We start from the raw sequence: 19,008 nt of genomic DNA, 5'->3' as shown, positions 1-19,008 counted from the left end.
CCCTAAGATGTATAGGAAGGAAGAATCAGCTGGGTTCAGCATCAGTGCCGGATGGCCTGAAGCTCAGAGAAAGACTCTTGGGGCAAATAGAGAAATTAAATCCTATACCAGAGGATCCATTCCAAAAGGTAAGACTAGAAGGCAGGTTACAGGTGTGGGGAACCTGCGGTCTGGAGGCCACATGTAGCCCTCTAGGTCCTCAAGTGCAGCCCTTTGACTGAATCCAAATTTCACAGAACAAATCCTTTTATTAAGGGGATTCAGTCAAAGGGCTGCACTTGAGGACCTAGAGGGCCACATGTGGCCTCCTGGCCACAGGTTCCCTATCCCCTAGGTGCTGAGAAGCTTAGCAGTTCATGCCTATCTGAATGTTCAATGTTCTTTGAGCTGGGAACCTGAGATCTTGGTTTAGCATCCAACCCAAACAGGCCTGGAGAGGGTACAACTCCCAGGACAAGAAATACAGGATTAGCTAATGAAAGAGGGGAGATGCTAAGAAGGATAAAACCTAACTAGCCTCCTACTTAGATTTCCTTAAAGAATGTAATTTTTAAAGTTTCTTACAGCTTTATCTCTTTTCTATCCCAAATTGTACCTTTTAAAAACTACTATATGTTTCCTTGGGGCACCGAGGTGGTTCAGTGGATAGAACCCTGGGCTTGGAATCAGGATGACTCATCTTCATGAGTTCAAATCTGGCTCGGCTGTTTCTCATCTATAAAATGAGCTAGAGAAGCTAAGAAAACCCCAAAATGGGTTCATGGAGAGTTGGACATGACTGTACAACAACAATCTATTTCCTTGTAACTTTTTTAATTGAAAATCTAAAGATGAGTTTTATATTTGTTCCCTAGAAATGAGGGCAGGAGAGAACTGGGAATCCTGTCTCTACTCATGCAACAAGTCTAAGGTTGAATATCACAGGTTGAAAAAAGGGTTGCAATATTGACTAAAAAATTGACTTCAAACAAGCCTGAGGGTTCACAGGTGGTTGCTCATCTGTACCTCAGAAATGCCCCTGAATAGAGTCAGAAATCACATAGCTGCTCATTACTCCTGCAGCTTTTCTTGTAGGACCTTAGACTCTCGAACCTCTTGACTTTACCTCCAGGTAGTCAATGAGTCAGGGATGTGGTAGGGCTTGGGGCCAAAATAGCAGGGTCTTATTCCAAAGAGGAAATCCTTATGAACAGGAAATGGGCTTTTTAAGTCATAAACTGGGTGCAAACAGTGCTGAGGTTAAAGAATGAAATGTTATCATTGAAAGAGAGAAAAGCCAAAACTAATGTCTCCTGAGTTTATTTACAAACATAGGATCATTTGAGGGTTTTTAAAAGTGTTTACTTTTTCTGGAACCTAGGATGAACTATATTGCTCAGGATAGTAAGTACAGAATGGTGTAGTGGAATAAATGCTGCATGTGTCCAGGAAAATTGGGTTTGAATCCTTCTTCAGATACTAGCTATATGACTATGGGCAAGTCCCTACATCTCTCAGAGCCTCAGTTTCCCCATCCTGAAAGTGGAGATAATAATACATGTACCAACCACATCACAGGGTTGTGATGAAGAAGGGAGTTAGAAAAAATGTTAAAGTATTATACAATTGTGAGTTATTAATAATGACAAGGATATAGGAGTCAAGGAAGCTTACATATTGGCTGTGTGACTCAGGCAAGTTACTTAATTTTTCAGTGCTCAAGGCTACTCTGTAAGACTGTAAATCACAGAGCAGGTGCCAATCCACAATTGTAGAGGAAGACTGACCTTTAAATTTTGCCTGAGATATATACAGGCTGCATGACCTTGGGTAAGTCATTTAACTTCTCAAGTGCTCTAGGCCAGTGGTATCAAACTCAAATAGAAATGGGGGACACTAAACTGTACATAAGGATCCCTGCAGGCTGCATATTGACTTAGAAAACCACATATTAGCATTGTCTATATGATATAGTATTTTTATTTATTATGTCAAATATTTCCCAATTACATTTTAATCTAGTTGGGGTTCACTGGGCAGCATTAGATGCATGTTTGACAGCTCCACTCTAAGCAACTCCCCAAGACTGTAAATTGGATAGTAATTGTTAATCTACATTTGCAGAGGGAGCCCCTCCCTGAGAGCTCCCTTCATCAATGAAACCACAAATCTGGAAAAAAATTCAAATTCCTACCCCTCCAGCTATAGTCATCACTTATACTCACCATGTTGAACTCCCCCAGGGGTTCTTCCTCATTTAAGAACAACAATAACTCACATTGATATTGTGCTCTAGGGTTTATAAAGCACTGGCCCAAGGGCGGCACTTTCCTGACAACCGCATGACTCTGGCTGGCAATGGAGAAGAAATGCTGAAGATGCTTGAATGAAACTTTAGTTCAAAGTGGAGAGAGCCCAAGTTTTAAAGAAATACAATGGCGTGCTGTCTATGATGTACTTGGGACTCTGTGTGACCACAATGTGTCCAGCAGTGATGATATGGGTGGCCTTTCCAAGGGAGACAGAAGTTTCGAAGAAGGCATTTCCCAGGAAGAAGCTTAAATGAATTTTAAAAGGGGAATGTGGGGAGCCAAAGGGGAAGACAGACAGACAGACGGTCAGAGACAGACAGAGAAGCACACACAGAGACACATATACAAACAATCAGACAGAGACAGAGACAGACAGACAGACAGGCACACAGACAGACAGACACACAGAGTTGTACTTACTCAGGGCACTGCGTGTAGCACCTGCCATGGTGCAGGTAGAGTGGGTGGTCTGGCCGAGACAGACACTTCATACAGTTATTCATTGTAGAGCAGGACTCACAATCCTCTGTGCATTTCTCACATCTCCCATTCTTCTCTGAGGGCCATGTTCCTTGGGGACAGGAAGGGATGCAGGACTGAGAGAAAAGATAGGTTCCTACAAACACACCAAAGGGAAAATGTAAGAACATTTGAATCAAATTAGTCATGTACCCCTCGCTCTAGGAGTTCTTAACCTAGGATCCAGGAATTTGAACTTTTTTTTTGAAAAGTATATTTTGATATGTAAATTTTCTTTGTAATCCTGTGTTTTATTTTATGCATTTAAAACATTACTCTGAGAAGCTGTTCATAGGCTTCACTTGAGACTGCCAAAGGGTGAAGAACCCTTACTCTAAATCAGGCCTGCACAACCTGTAGCCTGCGGGGACTTCCGGCCCCTGGCCACACCAAAGGATTTCTAGCTGCCTACTAAAAAAGTTGAGGATGTTTTCCTCTACATTTTTTGTGGGCCACCTGAAATCCTTTGGTGGGCTGCAAGTTGTGCAGGCCTGCTCTAAACGGTGTATTTATATATATAGAAAGAATATGGGAGTCAGAACCTTGTCTTCCAATTTTCTGTAAATTCTCATGGTATCCGGGACAGTACTATCTTGGACACCCCAAAATATTTAACAAGGATACTCATTTCTTCCAAATTGGCCCAATCTGCTAGAAGCCTGCGTCCAGAAGAGTTCTAACTGGCTACCACTAGCTGGTCTGACCTTGGAGAAATAACTTTATCTGCCCCATCCAGTTCTTTCACAGTGGTAGCTGGATTGTGGGAATGGAAAGAGCACATAAAAAAAGGTGGGAAAAGCAGCTAAATGGAGAGACCCAGGCACTCAAAGACAAACTTTCTATTTCATAATTTTGCATAAGGCTAGTTCTGTGCTCATACTTCAGATTAATTCCCTCATTGACTTTTATTCTCATTGGTCTCACAAGCTTGATCAGGTATGTGAACACTAGAATGGTGCTTTCATCAGTGCTTCAGTTCATGCATTTATCAAGCCATGGGAAAGTATTCTAAGAGCCTCCATGGCACAAGCTGAGGGAGGGAAAACTGCAGATTGGCATTTTACAATCCAGCATCCATTTATCCAACATCCCAGGCATCCTCTTGCCAACTTCCCTGCACAGGTACGTTTTCCAAACCAGGCCAAGGGTTAATTTTAAAGACTTAATCCTTTAAACTCTGAAAATTCCACTAACTTGATTGCTTAGTGCTTCAGGTCACCCATTGCATCTAGGCCAGCTCTAGCCATGCTTCACTCTCCACCCTCACTGTGCTGCAAAGTGGAAAGAGTGCTGGGCCTGGAATCAAGAAGACCTGAGTTTAAATCCCACCTCAAACACTTATTAACTGTGGGACTCTAAGCAAGTCATGTAACTGCTATCTGCCTCAGTTTCCTTATCTGTAAAATGGGGTGATCGTAGTACCTATCTTTCAGGATTGTTGCGAGAATCAAAACAGTTAATATTTGTAAAGTGCTCAGCAGAGTGCCTGGCCCATAGTAGATACTTAATAAAGGCTTGTTCCTTTTGTTCTCTCACTCCCCAATATCTGCTTTCTATCAGTGCACGATACTACCCTGTCCCCTAAATTCTTGGCACCTTTTTGGCCCCTGGAATCATAAATTAATCCATACAGTTCTAACAACCCCTGGCAAAGGGGGTAGGGGAGAAAGCGCAGAGGTTTTATGCCAGGTTACTTGAGAATTTTTGGATTCCCCAGGGGAATGAGGAGAGAAGCAAAAGCTGGTATCCGCTACATTTGCAAACACATTAGACTATGAGAGATGACTTCTAAAAGGACAAGCTGAGAGGAGTATGACCAGGCATTTTTATTTTCACTCAGATAATAGGAGTGCTGAGAGAAACAAGCCATACCCAGAGGAACAAACTATTCATTCTTAATTTTACAGAAGAAGAAACAGATGACACATAGAATGACTTTTCCAAGGTCACACCAATTAGTGGCATAGCCTAGAAGTCAGCTGGTTTGAGGCTCAGCAGCTCACTGAGTCAGTTGTAGAATCATTTAAATGGGTGAGGAGGAAAATGGATTATTTAAGAGGCACCTATTCGGGGAAAAGCTTTGTGTAGTGGGAAGAGCACTAGACTAGAATGGAAAGATCTGGGTTTGATTCCTGACTCTGCTAACAATGCCTGGCAAGTCACTTAACCTCTCTAAGACTTACTGAGTTGTAGCCAATACTTTCTAAGGTCTCTTTTTTGATTTAAAATCCTTAAGATCATATGATTTCACATTTTTAGGGCTCTAGCTCAAGAATAATGAATACAAAACCTAAATAAACATTTTTAAGACAAAAATGGATGTGTCTGAAGTTTTATCATAAATGATTTTGACCTCCCAGAGGAATACAAGCATAGGAGCTGCCCTCTGCTGTCAAGCTCTTTTTAAGGGCAGCACTAACCTTTATGACAGGAGGTGCATAGAATGTCTGATCCATTACAGGTTTTACAAGAAGGATCACAAAGTTGATGTTTTTTCCAGTTACCTGTAAGAGGGGAAGCAGAAAAAATAAATTAATCTCTTATGTGTAGAATCATAGGCTTTTTTTCATTATGTCAATTTTAAGTAGGTTTTTATTTTCGGGGAAAGGAAATCACATTTCTATTTGTTTGCAGTATAGATAAGGGGTAGTATTCACTTCTCTCCCTATGTACACATTCTAGTGCTCAGGACAGGAATGGAAATAGAGACTAAATCTGTCATTTTCTTCAATTTTTAAAAAATTAACAAGCACTTATTTCTCTCAGTCCAAAATTTTAAAATTCCATCTCCCTCCAAATTAAAAAAACAAACAAACAACAAAGCCTTTATAACAAGCAAAACAAATTCTCACATTGGTTATATCTAATATCTACAATATTATTACTATATAATGTATTTATACACACACACACAGACACACACATTCACACACACATATATATTTTGTGTATTGAGTTGATCACCTCTCTTGACCTTCTGGAATGATGTCTGGTCATTGTGTTGAACAGAAATTTCAATGCAATAGGTAACCTTCAGATAAGAAAACCCTCTACCAATGCAAGTTAGTACCTCCTCTGCAACTTATAGTTTTGGACAGTTGCCTATGATTGAGTACTGGCCCATTAAGTTACTTGCCTGGGGTCAAAGAAACAGTATATGCCAAAGGTAGGACTTGAACCCAGTTTTTCTTTACTCTAAGGCAGTTAGGTGGTACAGTGAATGGTGAATCACGATAGTCCTATGTTCAAATCTTGCCTCAAACACTTAGCTGTGGAACCCTGGACAAGTTGCTTAACCTCTCGGATCCTGTTTCCTCATCTGTAAAATGGGGATATAATAATAATAACACCTATCTCACCGGGTCGTTGTGAGAATCAAAGGAGATAACATATGTATAAAGCTTTGTGAGCATTGAAGAACTCTATAAATGGTAATTATTGTTGCTGTTGCTGTTGTTACCTATCCTCTATTCCATTCTGTCTCACAGGTATCCATAAAGCCCAGAAATTACATAAAAGCTCTGATGAGATTTCCAAATTTCTCCTGTACCCAGTTTTTATTCCAAATTTGGGTCCTTTAATTATGATGAGCTCTCCCTACTCCAGTCCATCACCCAATCAACTGTCAACATAATCTTCAGGTCCTACCATGACATCCCCCTATCACCTCCAGGATCAAATATATAGTCTTCTGTTTGGCATTCAAAACCCTTGGAAACTTGGCTCTTTCCTGCCTTTCTAGTCTTCTTATACCTTATCCATTGCTCCTGATTGCTACATGCATACCAACTCAAGTCCAGCAACGCAGGCCTCCTGGCTGTTCCTCAAACAAAACACTCCATCTCTCAGCTCTGGGTGTGTTCTCTGGCTGCCATCCATGCCTGGAATGTTCTCCCTTCTCATTTCTGCCTCATGGCTTCTCTGGCTTCCTTCAAGAACCAGATAAAATCCCACCTTCTATAGGGGAGCCTTTCCTGATTTCCCTTAAGACTAGTTCCTTCCTTCTGTTGATTATTTCCTTTTTATCCTGTTTATAGCTTGTTTGTACATAGGTGTTGGCATATTGTCTCCCCCATTAGACTGTGAGCTCCTTGAGGGCAGGGTTTGTCTTGCTTTTTTTTGTATCTTCAGCTCTTAGCACTGTGCCTGGCACACAGTAGGCACTTAACAGATGTTTATTGACTTACTGACTAGTACATTTAGATGAGTTATTCAGTGGTGGGTTTAGAAGAGATACTCCAAATGTTCTTGTTCAGCTCCTTTCAATTAAGGAAGTCTTGAAAAAGTTTCTTGGGAATTAGAATTGAGCCAACCACCAAAATGATGTCATGGACCTGGGACTTATCCATCTTGTCACCTCTCAGGGTCTTTCCCACAGTGTATGTACAGTGTTTCAAAAAGGGCTGTTCATGTAGGCATAGAGAATAAAAGTTTAGGCAGAGTTAATCTCAATATTAACCTGGGTATTGGAAGGAAAGGTGTGCTTCACAAGTCCACAAGCAGTACAGAACGGGAGGATGGCCCTCTTGTTCTCACTGACATCCTGGTTGTGCTTGAGTTTGGGCTCTGCAGCAATGGTGGACCACAACTCCTTCCCCTTGGCCTCACCTCTCTGTATGTGTTGTCTTTCCCATCCAATATAATATCTTTGAACAGGGACTTTCTCACTTTTGTATTTGTATTTGTATACTTGGCGCATAGTTAAGCACTTAATAAATACATTTCATTCATTCATTCAAAATCCTCTCCATCCAAGTGAGTATCTCCAGCTACCTACGGACTTGACTTCAAAGATGCTTACCATCTCCAATGGTTATGATAGCGACACTCCAAAGTCAAAGTTCAACATATTCCCTTTGGCACCAACATTCTCATCTAAACCAAAAGTGATAGCAGCAGCAGTTGACTCATCGGTAATTTGAAGTAGCATGAGGTCAGTGGTGTTGCCGGCATTTTGGGGTGGTTTGATGTTAGGAGTCACTAAAATAGGCTATTGCTATGATCATGACACTGGTAACAGTCTTCCTAAGATAAGCTTCAGCAATTTCTGTTATCTTTGTCAAGACCATAGAAAGTTTTCTTTCTGGATAGAAGCTTTTAGTCTGCTCTTTGTACTCCATTCAAACTTTCAGTATGCCTGTGTCATTCTACATCATGAAAGGCCATTGCTTCATGGCTACCACATCATCAGATCTATGGCCTGTCAGATGCTTGGCATAAAAAACCATTTTGGGGGTTGGTTGCAACTTGATTTTTTTACATCATCAGCCAATTTTTTTTTGTTCTAGTGAAGACAATGTAGCTAGGGGTGGTCCTGCTTTCTTGGTTATTAGCATGAGCTTTGCTTTGCTAATTTGAAAGGATTCCACACGGCAATAAGTAGTGCCAAGATCCAAGCCAGCCGAAGGTCCCTTCCACAAGGCTGCTGGGGTGTCAGGGTTGGTGCTGACAGGCTGAGAATTCCAAGGACCGCAGCCTTAAAGTGGAAAGGGATCCAAGGGGTCATTTAGTCCAATCTCCAAACCTTTTTTAATATCTCTGAATTCAGCCTTTGCTTGAACGATTTCACAATAGGGAGCTCATTTCCTCAGTAAATTAAGCCATTCTATTTCTGGAAAAGCCACATTATTACAAAGTTCTTTCTTGTACTGATTCTTTAAAAAGTTATATTTAGTGTTTTTTTAATGACAAAGTATTGCTCCACATGTAACCCACCCTACCTTTATAGCTTTAGCTCATTTACTCTCCTCCATATATTGTACAATTCAATCAACTGGCCTACTGTCTATCTCCTACCATTGCAAATAACCACTTCTAGGCCTTTTCTCCTGCTGTTCCTTCTGCCTGGGGTGCTCTTATTCCCCTTCTTCTGACCTGTGAAATTCCTACTTATTTATTAAATCCCAGTTCATTTGCCATTTCATCCAGGAAACCTTATATAATCCTCCTCAGGATACACATTCCTTTTTTTTTTTTAAACCTTTCTAATTTGATTGCTTTTTTACAAGCTGTTGTGTATTATAATTATCCATGTTTGTTTCTCATCTTCCTACTGGAATATAAGCTCTTTGGGGATATTTGTGTTTGTTGAATTGGATAGCATTGAATTGAATTTGAAAATTAGATTCAATCCAATTCCATAAATACTTATTAAGTGCCTACTGTTTGTAAAGCACTAGAGATAGACAAAAATGAAGGTCCCTGTCTCCAAGGAATAAACCTTATCTAAACTTCCTTCACTATTCTGTACATAGTCGACATTTAACAAATGCTGGTTGAATTGAACTAAGAAATTAAATGGCAAGCATGTTTTCAGGTAGAAAGGGTATAATGTATATGTGTGTGTGTGTGTGTGTGTATTATATATATATATGTATATGTATATATATATATATATATACACACATGAATACATAGAAAGGGTATCAGTATAAGCCGTTGTTCACCAAAAGGCTGGAAGAAGGAAAAATAAATATAGAAATGATTCAAGTGTTTTCAAGTAGACACAGAGGCTGAAGGGCTGACAAGGTTTGAAGAATTGGTCCAGAATGGTCCCAGGAGACCCTTGCCTGACTGGTCTGTGAATGACTCTAAGGGCTGGTTAATTTCAACGAACTGAGTCCTGAATCCATTTCTTCTCACTCATTTGTTTTTCTTTCCATTGTGAAAGGCTGACTTATTGACAGATCAGAAACTGGAAACTGTCATTTTCCGGCAGTCACTCGTTTCAAACTCTGCAATATGCCCAGATGTCCACCAGAGGGGAATATGCACCAACATTTGAGGCTCCAAAGAAACCAGTTCAGTCTAGCTAAGGATTTTGACCATTTAGAGCACTAAATGTAAGAAAAATTGTTTTTGTCACTTAAAAAAAAACGAGATTAAGGGTTTAATTTTAACAAGTTCATTGCTTTATATTTGTTTCCTGACCTCAATCATCATGTTCCTCTTTTTCCTTATTGACCCATGGACTCACAGAATAAGAAAGGTCCCTGAAAAAATGAAGTTATTTGGTCCAATCCCCTGCCTTCAGCCAAGATCACAACAAAATGATTTGAAATGGATGAGTCTTGATTCTGTTCTTAAAGAACTCTAAGGTCAGGAAATTTCCTTTCCGGTTTGTACAAATCTCTATTGTTTCATTTCTTTAAGGTCTGTCTCTGTTGGGGAATTTTTATTCTTCATTAGTTGACACTCCCTCTCCCCCATCTGTATTTAATCTCTCTTCAGCCCTTCTCTTCCCCTGTCTTACCCTTTTCTCCACTTCCAATGTTGGTCTTTAGACTTTCTTTTCACTACCCCACCTTTTTTTGACTCTTGTCTTTATTGGAGCTATAAGGAAGAATTTCGTTAAACTTGGAGAAGAAATAGTTGGGGGAGCAGTATGGAGATTTTAGAGGAAACAGTGGTAGTGAAGAGGGCAGTCTGACTAGGATATATAGCTCATTTACACACACATACACACACATCAAAGAGATTAGGGGGATGTCTCCAAAGAGATTAGCTTTTGGGGGATGGGTATCATCTGCAAAACAAGGGATGGTCACATTCCACCTGCGGTGAACACCACAAGGACTAGAGACAGACTTTGGTCAGCTGTGGGGGAAGGAGGGAGCCCCATTCATTCCATTCTAGTTACAGTCTGGTCAAGTTCTTGACCAAGGATGGCCTTTCAGGGAATATGGTTTCTTAAGTCAAATTAAACTCCAGTTCTGCTGCTAGACATTCTTATTGGGAGTTATGTGCTAGCTGCTTCCTGGACCTGATTTTGCTAGTCTTTATTCCTTGGCTGGCTTCAGTTACTCTTTACTTCCTTGAGATGCCTAGAAATTATAAGGAAACTAACCCATCTGCTGGGCCAGGACAAGGTTTCCTCAGGGCTAGGACTTTCCATTACAGTATATAATTGGGACAAACTGGAAGAATCGGGATAATGAAGGGAAAATAGGCACCTAGAATAGCAGACCCTCTTAGAGTAAACATGCAGCACTAAGATTAGCTTCTGATGATGTTTGTTATGGTCAAGTAATCTAAGAAATTTGACTTTCTTAGTGACAATGCACCTTGTTGTAGAGATTATTCTTTGTTCTCTGTGTAAGGTCCAGGAATTTGATGATTACTTTTAAAAAATTATTTCTGGATTTAATTCTAAGTTAGAATAATCATGTCAATTGGTGGTGTTGTTAATCAGTTTTTCAGTCTGCTGACTTTTCATGACCCTATTGGGAATTTTCTTGGCAAAGATACCGGAGTGGCTCGCCGTTTCCTTCTCCAGCTCATTTTAGAGATGAGGAAACTGAGGCAAACAGGATTAAGTGACTTGCTGAGCCTCACCCAGCTAGTAAGTGTCTGAGACTGGATTTGAACTCAGGAAGATGAGTCTTCCTGACTCCAGGCCCAGCACTTTATCCATAAGGTTTGCAAAGTACTTTCTATATAAAGGTTCTTTAAAAAGTCTTAGTGTGGTTTTAAGCCATTGAAGCTATTAAGACTTTTAAACTTTCAGGTTTTAATGAAAAAAAAAACAAACAAACAGAATTAAGCTTGCAAATAGTCTTCTCCCTGCCCCCATCCCTTCCTCTCCCGCAGAAGGTCTTTCTAGATATTGTCACCATATACAAATGAATTCGTCTTCCCCATCATCTAGTACAGGGGTGGGGAACCTGCAACCTTGAGGCCAAATGTGGCCTTCTAGGTCTTTGGGTGCGGCCTTTTGACTGAATTCAAGTTTTACAGACAAATCTTTTTATTAAGGAGATTTGTTCTGTGAAGTTTGGATTCAGTCAAAGGGCAGCACTTAAGACCTAGAGGGCCACTTGTGGTCTCGGGGCCACAGGTTCTCTACCCCTGATCTAGGCAGTGTGATATAGTGGATAGAATATTGGATTTGGAGTCAGGAAGGCCAGGGTTCAAATCCTGACAGACATTTGCTAGCTGTATAACCCTAGGCAAGTCCTTTAACCTCTCTGGGCCTCAGTTTCCTCATTCGTAAAATGAGAAGGTAGGACTTGATGACCTCTAATATTCCCTCCAGCTCTAAATCTATGATCCTATGACCTAGACTTTTAAACCATGGGAATTTGACTTTCAGTGGGGTTGTCATGGAAAGTCCTGCTCTAAGAACCTTGTCCATTTTTATGGTAGGGATTTCAGGACTGGGATAAAGCTGATGGTAAATTGTTAGGATGTAGTCAACGATAAAAACATAATTCAACTTCTTCGGGCTTTATGCTATGACTAGTGAGTCCAATTAGAGCCAGCTGGGAATATAGTTTTAGACTGTGCTGGAAAAACCCACAGTTTTAGGATGTGTGTAGGGGAAATGTGAAAGAGATGGGTCTGGGACCTGCTAACTCTACCAGTAAATCACTTAACAGCATCCAATGATTTAATAGCCAGATGACTTCTCTTCCCACCACCAGCTTTAGGAAAACCCCTGAGGCCATCTCCTTCCAAAGCCAGTGGCCACACCTGAGCATTTTTACAGCTGGTTTCTTTGTGTTTGATCTGGGTCACCAGGGAGGGTGGCCTTGATCTGTGTATTTGGTTAAGCTTGTATTCATATAGAACAGAAGGAGCTGGAAGCTATTTATACATTTGGGCTTAGGCATCTTCACCACCTCTGTGTATCTATGCTCCCAGGACCCAGTGTATAATGACTGTCAAAGTGAATTGCATAACTACCCTTTTTTTGTTTCTATTTGTTGAGGAAGGGGCACAGGAAAAGACTAGAAAAAGAGGGAGGCATAGAGAAAGAGGAAAACAACAAAATGTCCTGCTCTCTCTAGAAAGTGCCCAGTAGTAGTAGGGCATATTGAGAATTTCTTTGACTTGATCTGTCATATGGTCCAGATTACAAACTATGTCTCCTTTGGAAGGACCAGTCCATGAATTTAAATCAACAAGTGGTTTATTAAGTGTAAATAAAGCCCTGTCCCAGACACTTGAGGATAGAGAGTGGACCTGTGATTTTATTGTTATTGGGAGGAAGAAAACAAACATTTATTAAGTGCCAGTGATGTGCTAGGCACTCTGCTCAGCTCTCTACAAGCATTATCTCATTTGATCTTCGCAATAACTCTGGGTGGTAGGTGCTGTTAATTATCCCCATCTTACCAGCTGATGAAACTGAGGCAAAGTTTAAATGACTGGTTCAGGCTCACATAGCTGGTAAGTATCTGGGGCCAGTTTTTTTTTTTTTTTAAGTAACCAGGATTAAATGACTTGCCCTGGGTCATGCAGCTAGTTAGTGTCTGAGGTCAGATTTGAACTCAAGTCTTCTTGAATTCAGGCCTAGGGTGCCGTCTAGCTGCCTCTAGAACTCCTGTATGAAGGGACTCCTCTTACCAATTCAGATCAGCACCTTCTCTGCAACTTATAGTGTGAGACAGTTGCCTAAGAGTACTGAGAGGCTAAGCGATTGACTAGCCCATGGTCACATAGCTGTTGGCTCAGAGGCAATTCTTGAACTCAAGCTCCAAGGCCAGGTCTCTATCCTCTCGACATGCTGTCTCCCATATTGGGGAATAGAAAGATAAAAATTAAATGGTCCCTGTCCTCAGGAAGCTTCTATTCTATGGAAGGAGTGGGGTATATACATGATCATTTGAGAAGGAAGGAGAGAAGACTAATAAGATGGGAAGTCTTCCTGTAGGAGGTGGCTCATGACTTGAAATTTGATTAGATTTGTTTTGGAGTTGTTTTTTTGTTTTTGTTTTTTTGCTGAGGCAGTCAGGGTTACATGACCTGCCTAGGGTCACACAGCTAGTAAGTGTCAAGTGTCTGAGGCTAGATTTGAACTGAGGTCCTCGTGGCTCAGAGGCTGCTGCTCTATCCACTGCGCCACCTAGCTGCCCCCTTTGACTTGAAATTTGAAAGAAAACAAGAATGCTAAGAGGCAGAGGGTAGGAAGGAATCTATTACAGTCATCCAAGTATATACTGGGCACTCCAGTATTTTCTGTGCAAAGTCTCAGAGGCAATAAATGGAGACCCGAGTTTAGAGAACAGCAAAGAGGCCAGTTTGGCTGGAATAGGATGGTGAAGGGGAGGAATGTGCTGTAATTCTGGAAAGATAGACTGGAGCCTCACTAAGTACAGAGTGACCTCTTTGTGATGAATGACTTGGCTATAGAAACCCATGATCCATGATCATAGATAGTCCAATCCAGGAAATGGGGCAGGCATTCTTCCCTACTTCGTGTTAGTGAGAAAACCAATGGTGGTTTTTTGGTATTTTTTTTTGTTTTTGTAATTGCCACTCTCCCTCCCATCAATTACGCAACTGATTAAAAGTCCATTTTAGTATTGGTGAGTCTGATCATACGTGTTGATTTTTCTAAAGATTCCTTGTTTTAAATAATTATGCTGTCATAGCTCATGATCCCAGACACAGACATGAACCAATTATTTCCACTGGGGTGCAGCATGGGTGAAGGAATGAGTTGATTTTTTTCTTCCTACCTTTCACACACGAATCCATCCAAAGAGTTTTCTTATAACACCTAGACAACTATATCCTACTTTATTCACTAGGTCATTTGTCTGGGCTGTCTCTTGACTATTTCCAGTTCCTTTGAGTTCACCCAGGGTGACACAGGTTTGCCTCCTCTAATCTCCAAGTGGCAGCAGACTATGACTTGTTCTGGAGTAACCTCTGCCATTGTATTGCAATTTTAACTTTATTTTGCAAGAAAAAACAAACAGTGGAAAGATGGATGCTGTGGCCCGCATGCTCCCAAGACTTTATAAGAAAGAACTAAATGCATTTTCCACTCAATATCCAGCTCAATGTCTGAAACGTGGTGTGTAGGCTAAGCTAGATTCTTACCTTATTCATAAACATTTTCCTCCTTTTTTATAGTCTGTATGTCTTATGTCAAAGATTATAGAGGTGAAAGAGACCTTTCAGGTGACTAGTTTCATCTCTTTGCCAGGTCGTGAGAAATAACACTGTCTGCTTCATCCAGTCCTGATTAGTACCATACCCCACAAATGCTCTAATTCCCCTCATCTTTCCCCTTCCCCCCCTAAAAAAACAACAACAACCTAGCTTTGGGTGGGAGAAAATTAAAGAGGGCTGGGTGTGGCACTTAAGCAAAGAAGAACAATCAAGACCTGATTCCAGCTTGCAACATGCGTAGTCCAGTTGAAAGGATGTGTACTCATTTGGTGAATCAAGCCTTCTCTGTCTCCTGGCTCCTTGCTTCATTTCATCATCTGGTACGCCAGATAAAATACAGATGTTCTCAGCTACAAACACAAACCCAGACCGTTTTCCCCCTGGCTTGCACCTCCTTTTAAATGCCTGAATGCCAAACAAACTCATTTTCAGCATTCTGGGCCCAGCTACAGATCACTGAAGATAGCCCACTCTGCAGTTGAGACTGATTTCTCCTTAGCTATGCTTCCAAAAGAGATATGGGCTTAGGAAGCACCCCAGGTCCTCTTTAGCCATTGGCCAATGGGATCATAGAACTCCCAGGCCCTTTCTACTTTTCACTTACATGTGGGGAATGGTAGCAAGGAAGACTATACGTGGGAATCCTTCTTTCTGGAATCCAGAAAGAGATCTTAATCCTGACCTAGATAGATCACTCCTGCAAGCTGTTGGGAAACTCATCTGTTCCCTCAGCTGCTGTTCCTGGACTGAAATGACCCCTTTAAAGGACCATTGCCTAGAAATCAAACTGAGAACATCTCTCATTTCACAAGCCTCTCTCGGTGGAATGCGAATCAGATTTTCCCAGCCGGATGGGTCATTGTTTGTGATAGGCTTAACCAGTGAAATCACAGGAAGGGCTTGCAAGCTAGACTGCCTACAGCCAGGTGGTCAACCCTACATAAGCAGAATTGAAAGAAGAGCACTCAGATGAAGAGCCTAAAACGTAACCTTTTCCTTTCCTCTCCCTCCTTGAGTCCCACATTGGCCTGTACCCGTCTTTAGAAAAGGATACTTTTTGTTTTAAAGGGACCACTCCAAATTCCAATGAGATGCGTGAGGGATACTGTTGGTAGCTCTCCTATGACAAGTGTAATCATGCATAAAAAATGGAAAAGAGTCCTGGATTTGGAGTCAGAAGGCTTGGGTTCTAATCCTGACTCTGTCGCTTATCATCTGTGGGATCTTGGGCTAATCTCTTTGATTCTCTTTGACGCTGAGAAATGAGGATGTTGGACTGAATGATCCCCAACTAATACTCCTGGCAACTACCGGTAACTTTAGATAGCACTTCACCTATTCAACGGGAAAGACTTGGGGAAGGCTCAACTTTATCAAAATAAATTTCTATCTGAATTTGGCAAACGTCAGGAATATTGAATTTGGAGATTGGTACATTTGTCTGCATTACTTTACCGATATCCAAAAATAGCTGGTCCTTGTAAGAGTTGGGTTGTTTCCATAAAATGTTTGTCCCAAGGGAAAGAACAGCACCTTAGAGTTAGAAGACTAGGGTTCAAATTCTGCCTTTGACGATTAATATATGTGTGACTTTGGGAAAAATCACTTAACCTCTCTGGTCCGAAGTTTTCTCAACTATTACATGAAGAGATTGGACTAGGTGGGTTCTCCATGTACCTCAGTTTCCTCATCTATAAAATGAGGGACTAAATGGACCCTAAAGGCCCTTGTAGCTCTTGATATATGATCTTATGTGTAAAGTGGATCTATAAATTTCTCATGGTATCAGGTCACCAGGTAGAGCTTCCATCAGTTTCTTTGTTGTTCTCTCTTAAGCACAAACCACAGGTCCCTTTGGCAAATACCGTATTGTACTCAGCAGTTGTCCAACCTGGATTTTCACCATTTAGCTTTTGGTTCACTGCCCAGTTCTCTTCCGTCTGAGGTCTTATTTTGTCCAGAGTGGGGGCTGAGCAGGGTCCTAATAGAAGCAGATGGGGCCCTGCTGTTCCATCACCGAAAGGTACATACCGCTCTCCAATGTGTCTCGTCCTGGGGTCTTGGATGGGTCCACACATTTCCCATCCACCAGCTGTAAATCTTCTTTGCAGCTGCTGCACTTATCATAGCCAAGCCCTGTGCAGGTTTTGCAGGTTCGGTGACACGGCTCACACTCTCCCATTTCAGTGTCACTGTAGAAACCAGGGCCACACTCTCTGACACAAACGCCACCTGGGAATGTGGAAAGGAAGCCATGAAGGGCTAGCATGATATGGTGCAACTTAGATCAGGTGATGAAAAGGCAGACTATGTCATGAAATATCTTTTGTCTTCTTTAGGCCATAAGAAAATAGAGTCAAAGTCCACTCTTAGACACAAAGGTCACTATTGAAGAACACTGTGTACTTTCCCACCCCGAGCACGAGCCTCTTGGACCATTAGGAATCCATTGGAAAGACCTGTATTTTTAGCCACACAACTTCCATCAAAATCAATGGGCCATCGCAACCATCATTCAGTGGGATGCTGTGGCCTTTTTACAAAGGTCACTTGAGATTTCCTGCTGCAGGACTGAGTCTTGAGAGAAGATTCATGAGCCCTGTATGATTGCCATTCCAGAGGCCCAATTCCTGCATTATTCCCATCAGAATAAAGACATTTAAGAATAACAAATGAATGACTACCCCGCTTAAGGCAAAAAGAAGCCTTGGCTATTAAAAAATGCTGGGGTTTTTTTCTAACCAGATTAAAATATCCTCCACACTCTCAAGGCCTGAGAGGAATCATAGTTTTAGAACTGGAAGGGACCTTGGTGGTCATCTGGTCCAATACCCCTTGTTCTATAGATTAAGAAGCTGAGGTCCACAAAGATTAGGTGACTTGCTCAAGGTCATATAAGCATTAAGTAGGAGAACTAAGACTTGAACCCACGTCTTCCATCTCTAGCTCTACACCAGGAAGCCTCATAATCATTTTCTATTTGACTATTCCCTGCTCACCGAAAAGATAAAACCCCTCTTCACACCAGTAGCACTCATTCTGGTCGCAGTCCCCACAATATTCACTGCACTCTCTACATTCAAAATCTTCACTGTAGGTCTTCTCAGGACAAGTTTGATAGCAGTGCTGCTTGAACCTGTTGAGAAAGAATTTCAAGTCTTCCATAAAATGATCTTTACACGAGTATCTTTTCTAGCAGGGCTACATGCATTATAAGCTGAGCAGGGGTGTGCTGGAGCCAGCTCCTACCAGCTCTTGAGAGCCAATTGCTAAGTTTTCAGCGAGCAGTTACATTTTGGAATCAGCAAACACCACAAAGCAGGACTCAAGTTATCATTTTGTTGATTATCTAGACTTAAGAAAGCTAATGATGCCTGCCGATTAAACTCAAAAGTATGTCATGCCTACTTTTTTTTTTCCTCGTCAGCAAGCCAACCTTGTGTGGCTAGTTGGAAACACCAAACCAAAGCCTTTAGGATCTTCTCTTAACCTTTGCAGCACCTTTAAGACATTAAAAATCAAGCTTTCTTTTATAGTAGGTGACTCTACCTATGTGGAACTTTTCTATGGGGAAATTTGTATTCAGTATTTATATTTCCCAGGCCTTCAGTTGTTTTAAAAAAGGTGCCCTATAGGAAGCTCTATGGTAGTCAAGTGAGAGTGGATTCATTATGGATTCTAAAAATGAGTAGGGTTGGAAATAGAAATGAGTTTGGATCTTTGCAGAAACTAATAATAGCTCACATTTCTATGATGCTTTCTTACTATTAAAATATTGTCTTCCCTTTTAGAATGTAAGTCCTTTGGGAATAGGGACTGCTATTGGTTTCTTAGCTTTTGTATTTAGTAATATAAAAGCATTTGGTATATGGTAAATGCATACTAAATGCTCCTTCATTTAATTATTTCTCAAAATAGCCTTCTGGGATAGGGCACGTGATAATTAGTTCTACTAAATAGATGAGGTAGCTAACGATCAGAGAGATGATGTGGGACTTATGCTCATGGTCACATTGCTCCAAGGACCAGTGAGACCTTCCTTGGTCCAGTTCTTAGAGATGCATCTTGTGAAGCATTGTCTCCATGACTTCTAACCAGAGATCTCTGTATTTTCTTAATGTATCTCTGTAAATGAAGTTTGAAAAGTATTTGAGGATCTTTTAGCAGGCCAGCTGCTATGTAAATGCCAGCTATGAGCACAATGACAAATTAATTTCTGCTCACCAAATGTCAACTGGCACACCTTATAATTATCAGACCTCAAATCCAGTTTGATATGTGTGTGTGTGTGTGTGTG

General features: G+C 41.1%; 1 protein-coding gene across 1 annotated transcript in view; it reads right to left on the bottom strand.

Annotated features, from left to right (window-relative positions):
- The window catches only part of PCSK5 (proprotein convertase subtilisin/kexin type 5), a 608,686-nt gene that overhangs the window by 37,892 nt on the left and 551,786 nt on the right, over nucleotides 1–19,008 (bottom strand). The window contains 4 exon segments of the mRNA XM_027875021.1: nucleotides 2,712–2,907; nucleotides 5,231–5,314; nucleotides 16,743–16,943; nucleotides 17,711–17,847. Of these exon segments, the coding sequence (XP_027730822.1) occupies nucleotides 2,712–2,907; nucleotides 5,231–5,314; nucleotides 16,743–16,943; nucleotides 17,711–17,847 (618 nt within the window).

Source organism: Vombatus ursinus, unplaced genomic scaffold (genome assembly GCF_900497805.2).
Source record: "Vombatus ursinus unplaced genomic scaffold, bare-nosed wombat genome assembly UNPS02014807.1, whole genome shotgun sequence".
Taxonomy (NCBI): domain Eukaryota; kingdom Metazoa; phylum Chordata; class Mammalia; order Diprotodontia; family Vombatidae; genus Vombatus; species Vombatus ursinus.
This window is presented reverse-complemented; position numbering and strand designations above follow the sequence as displayed.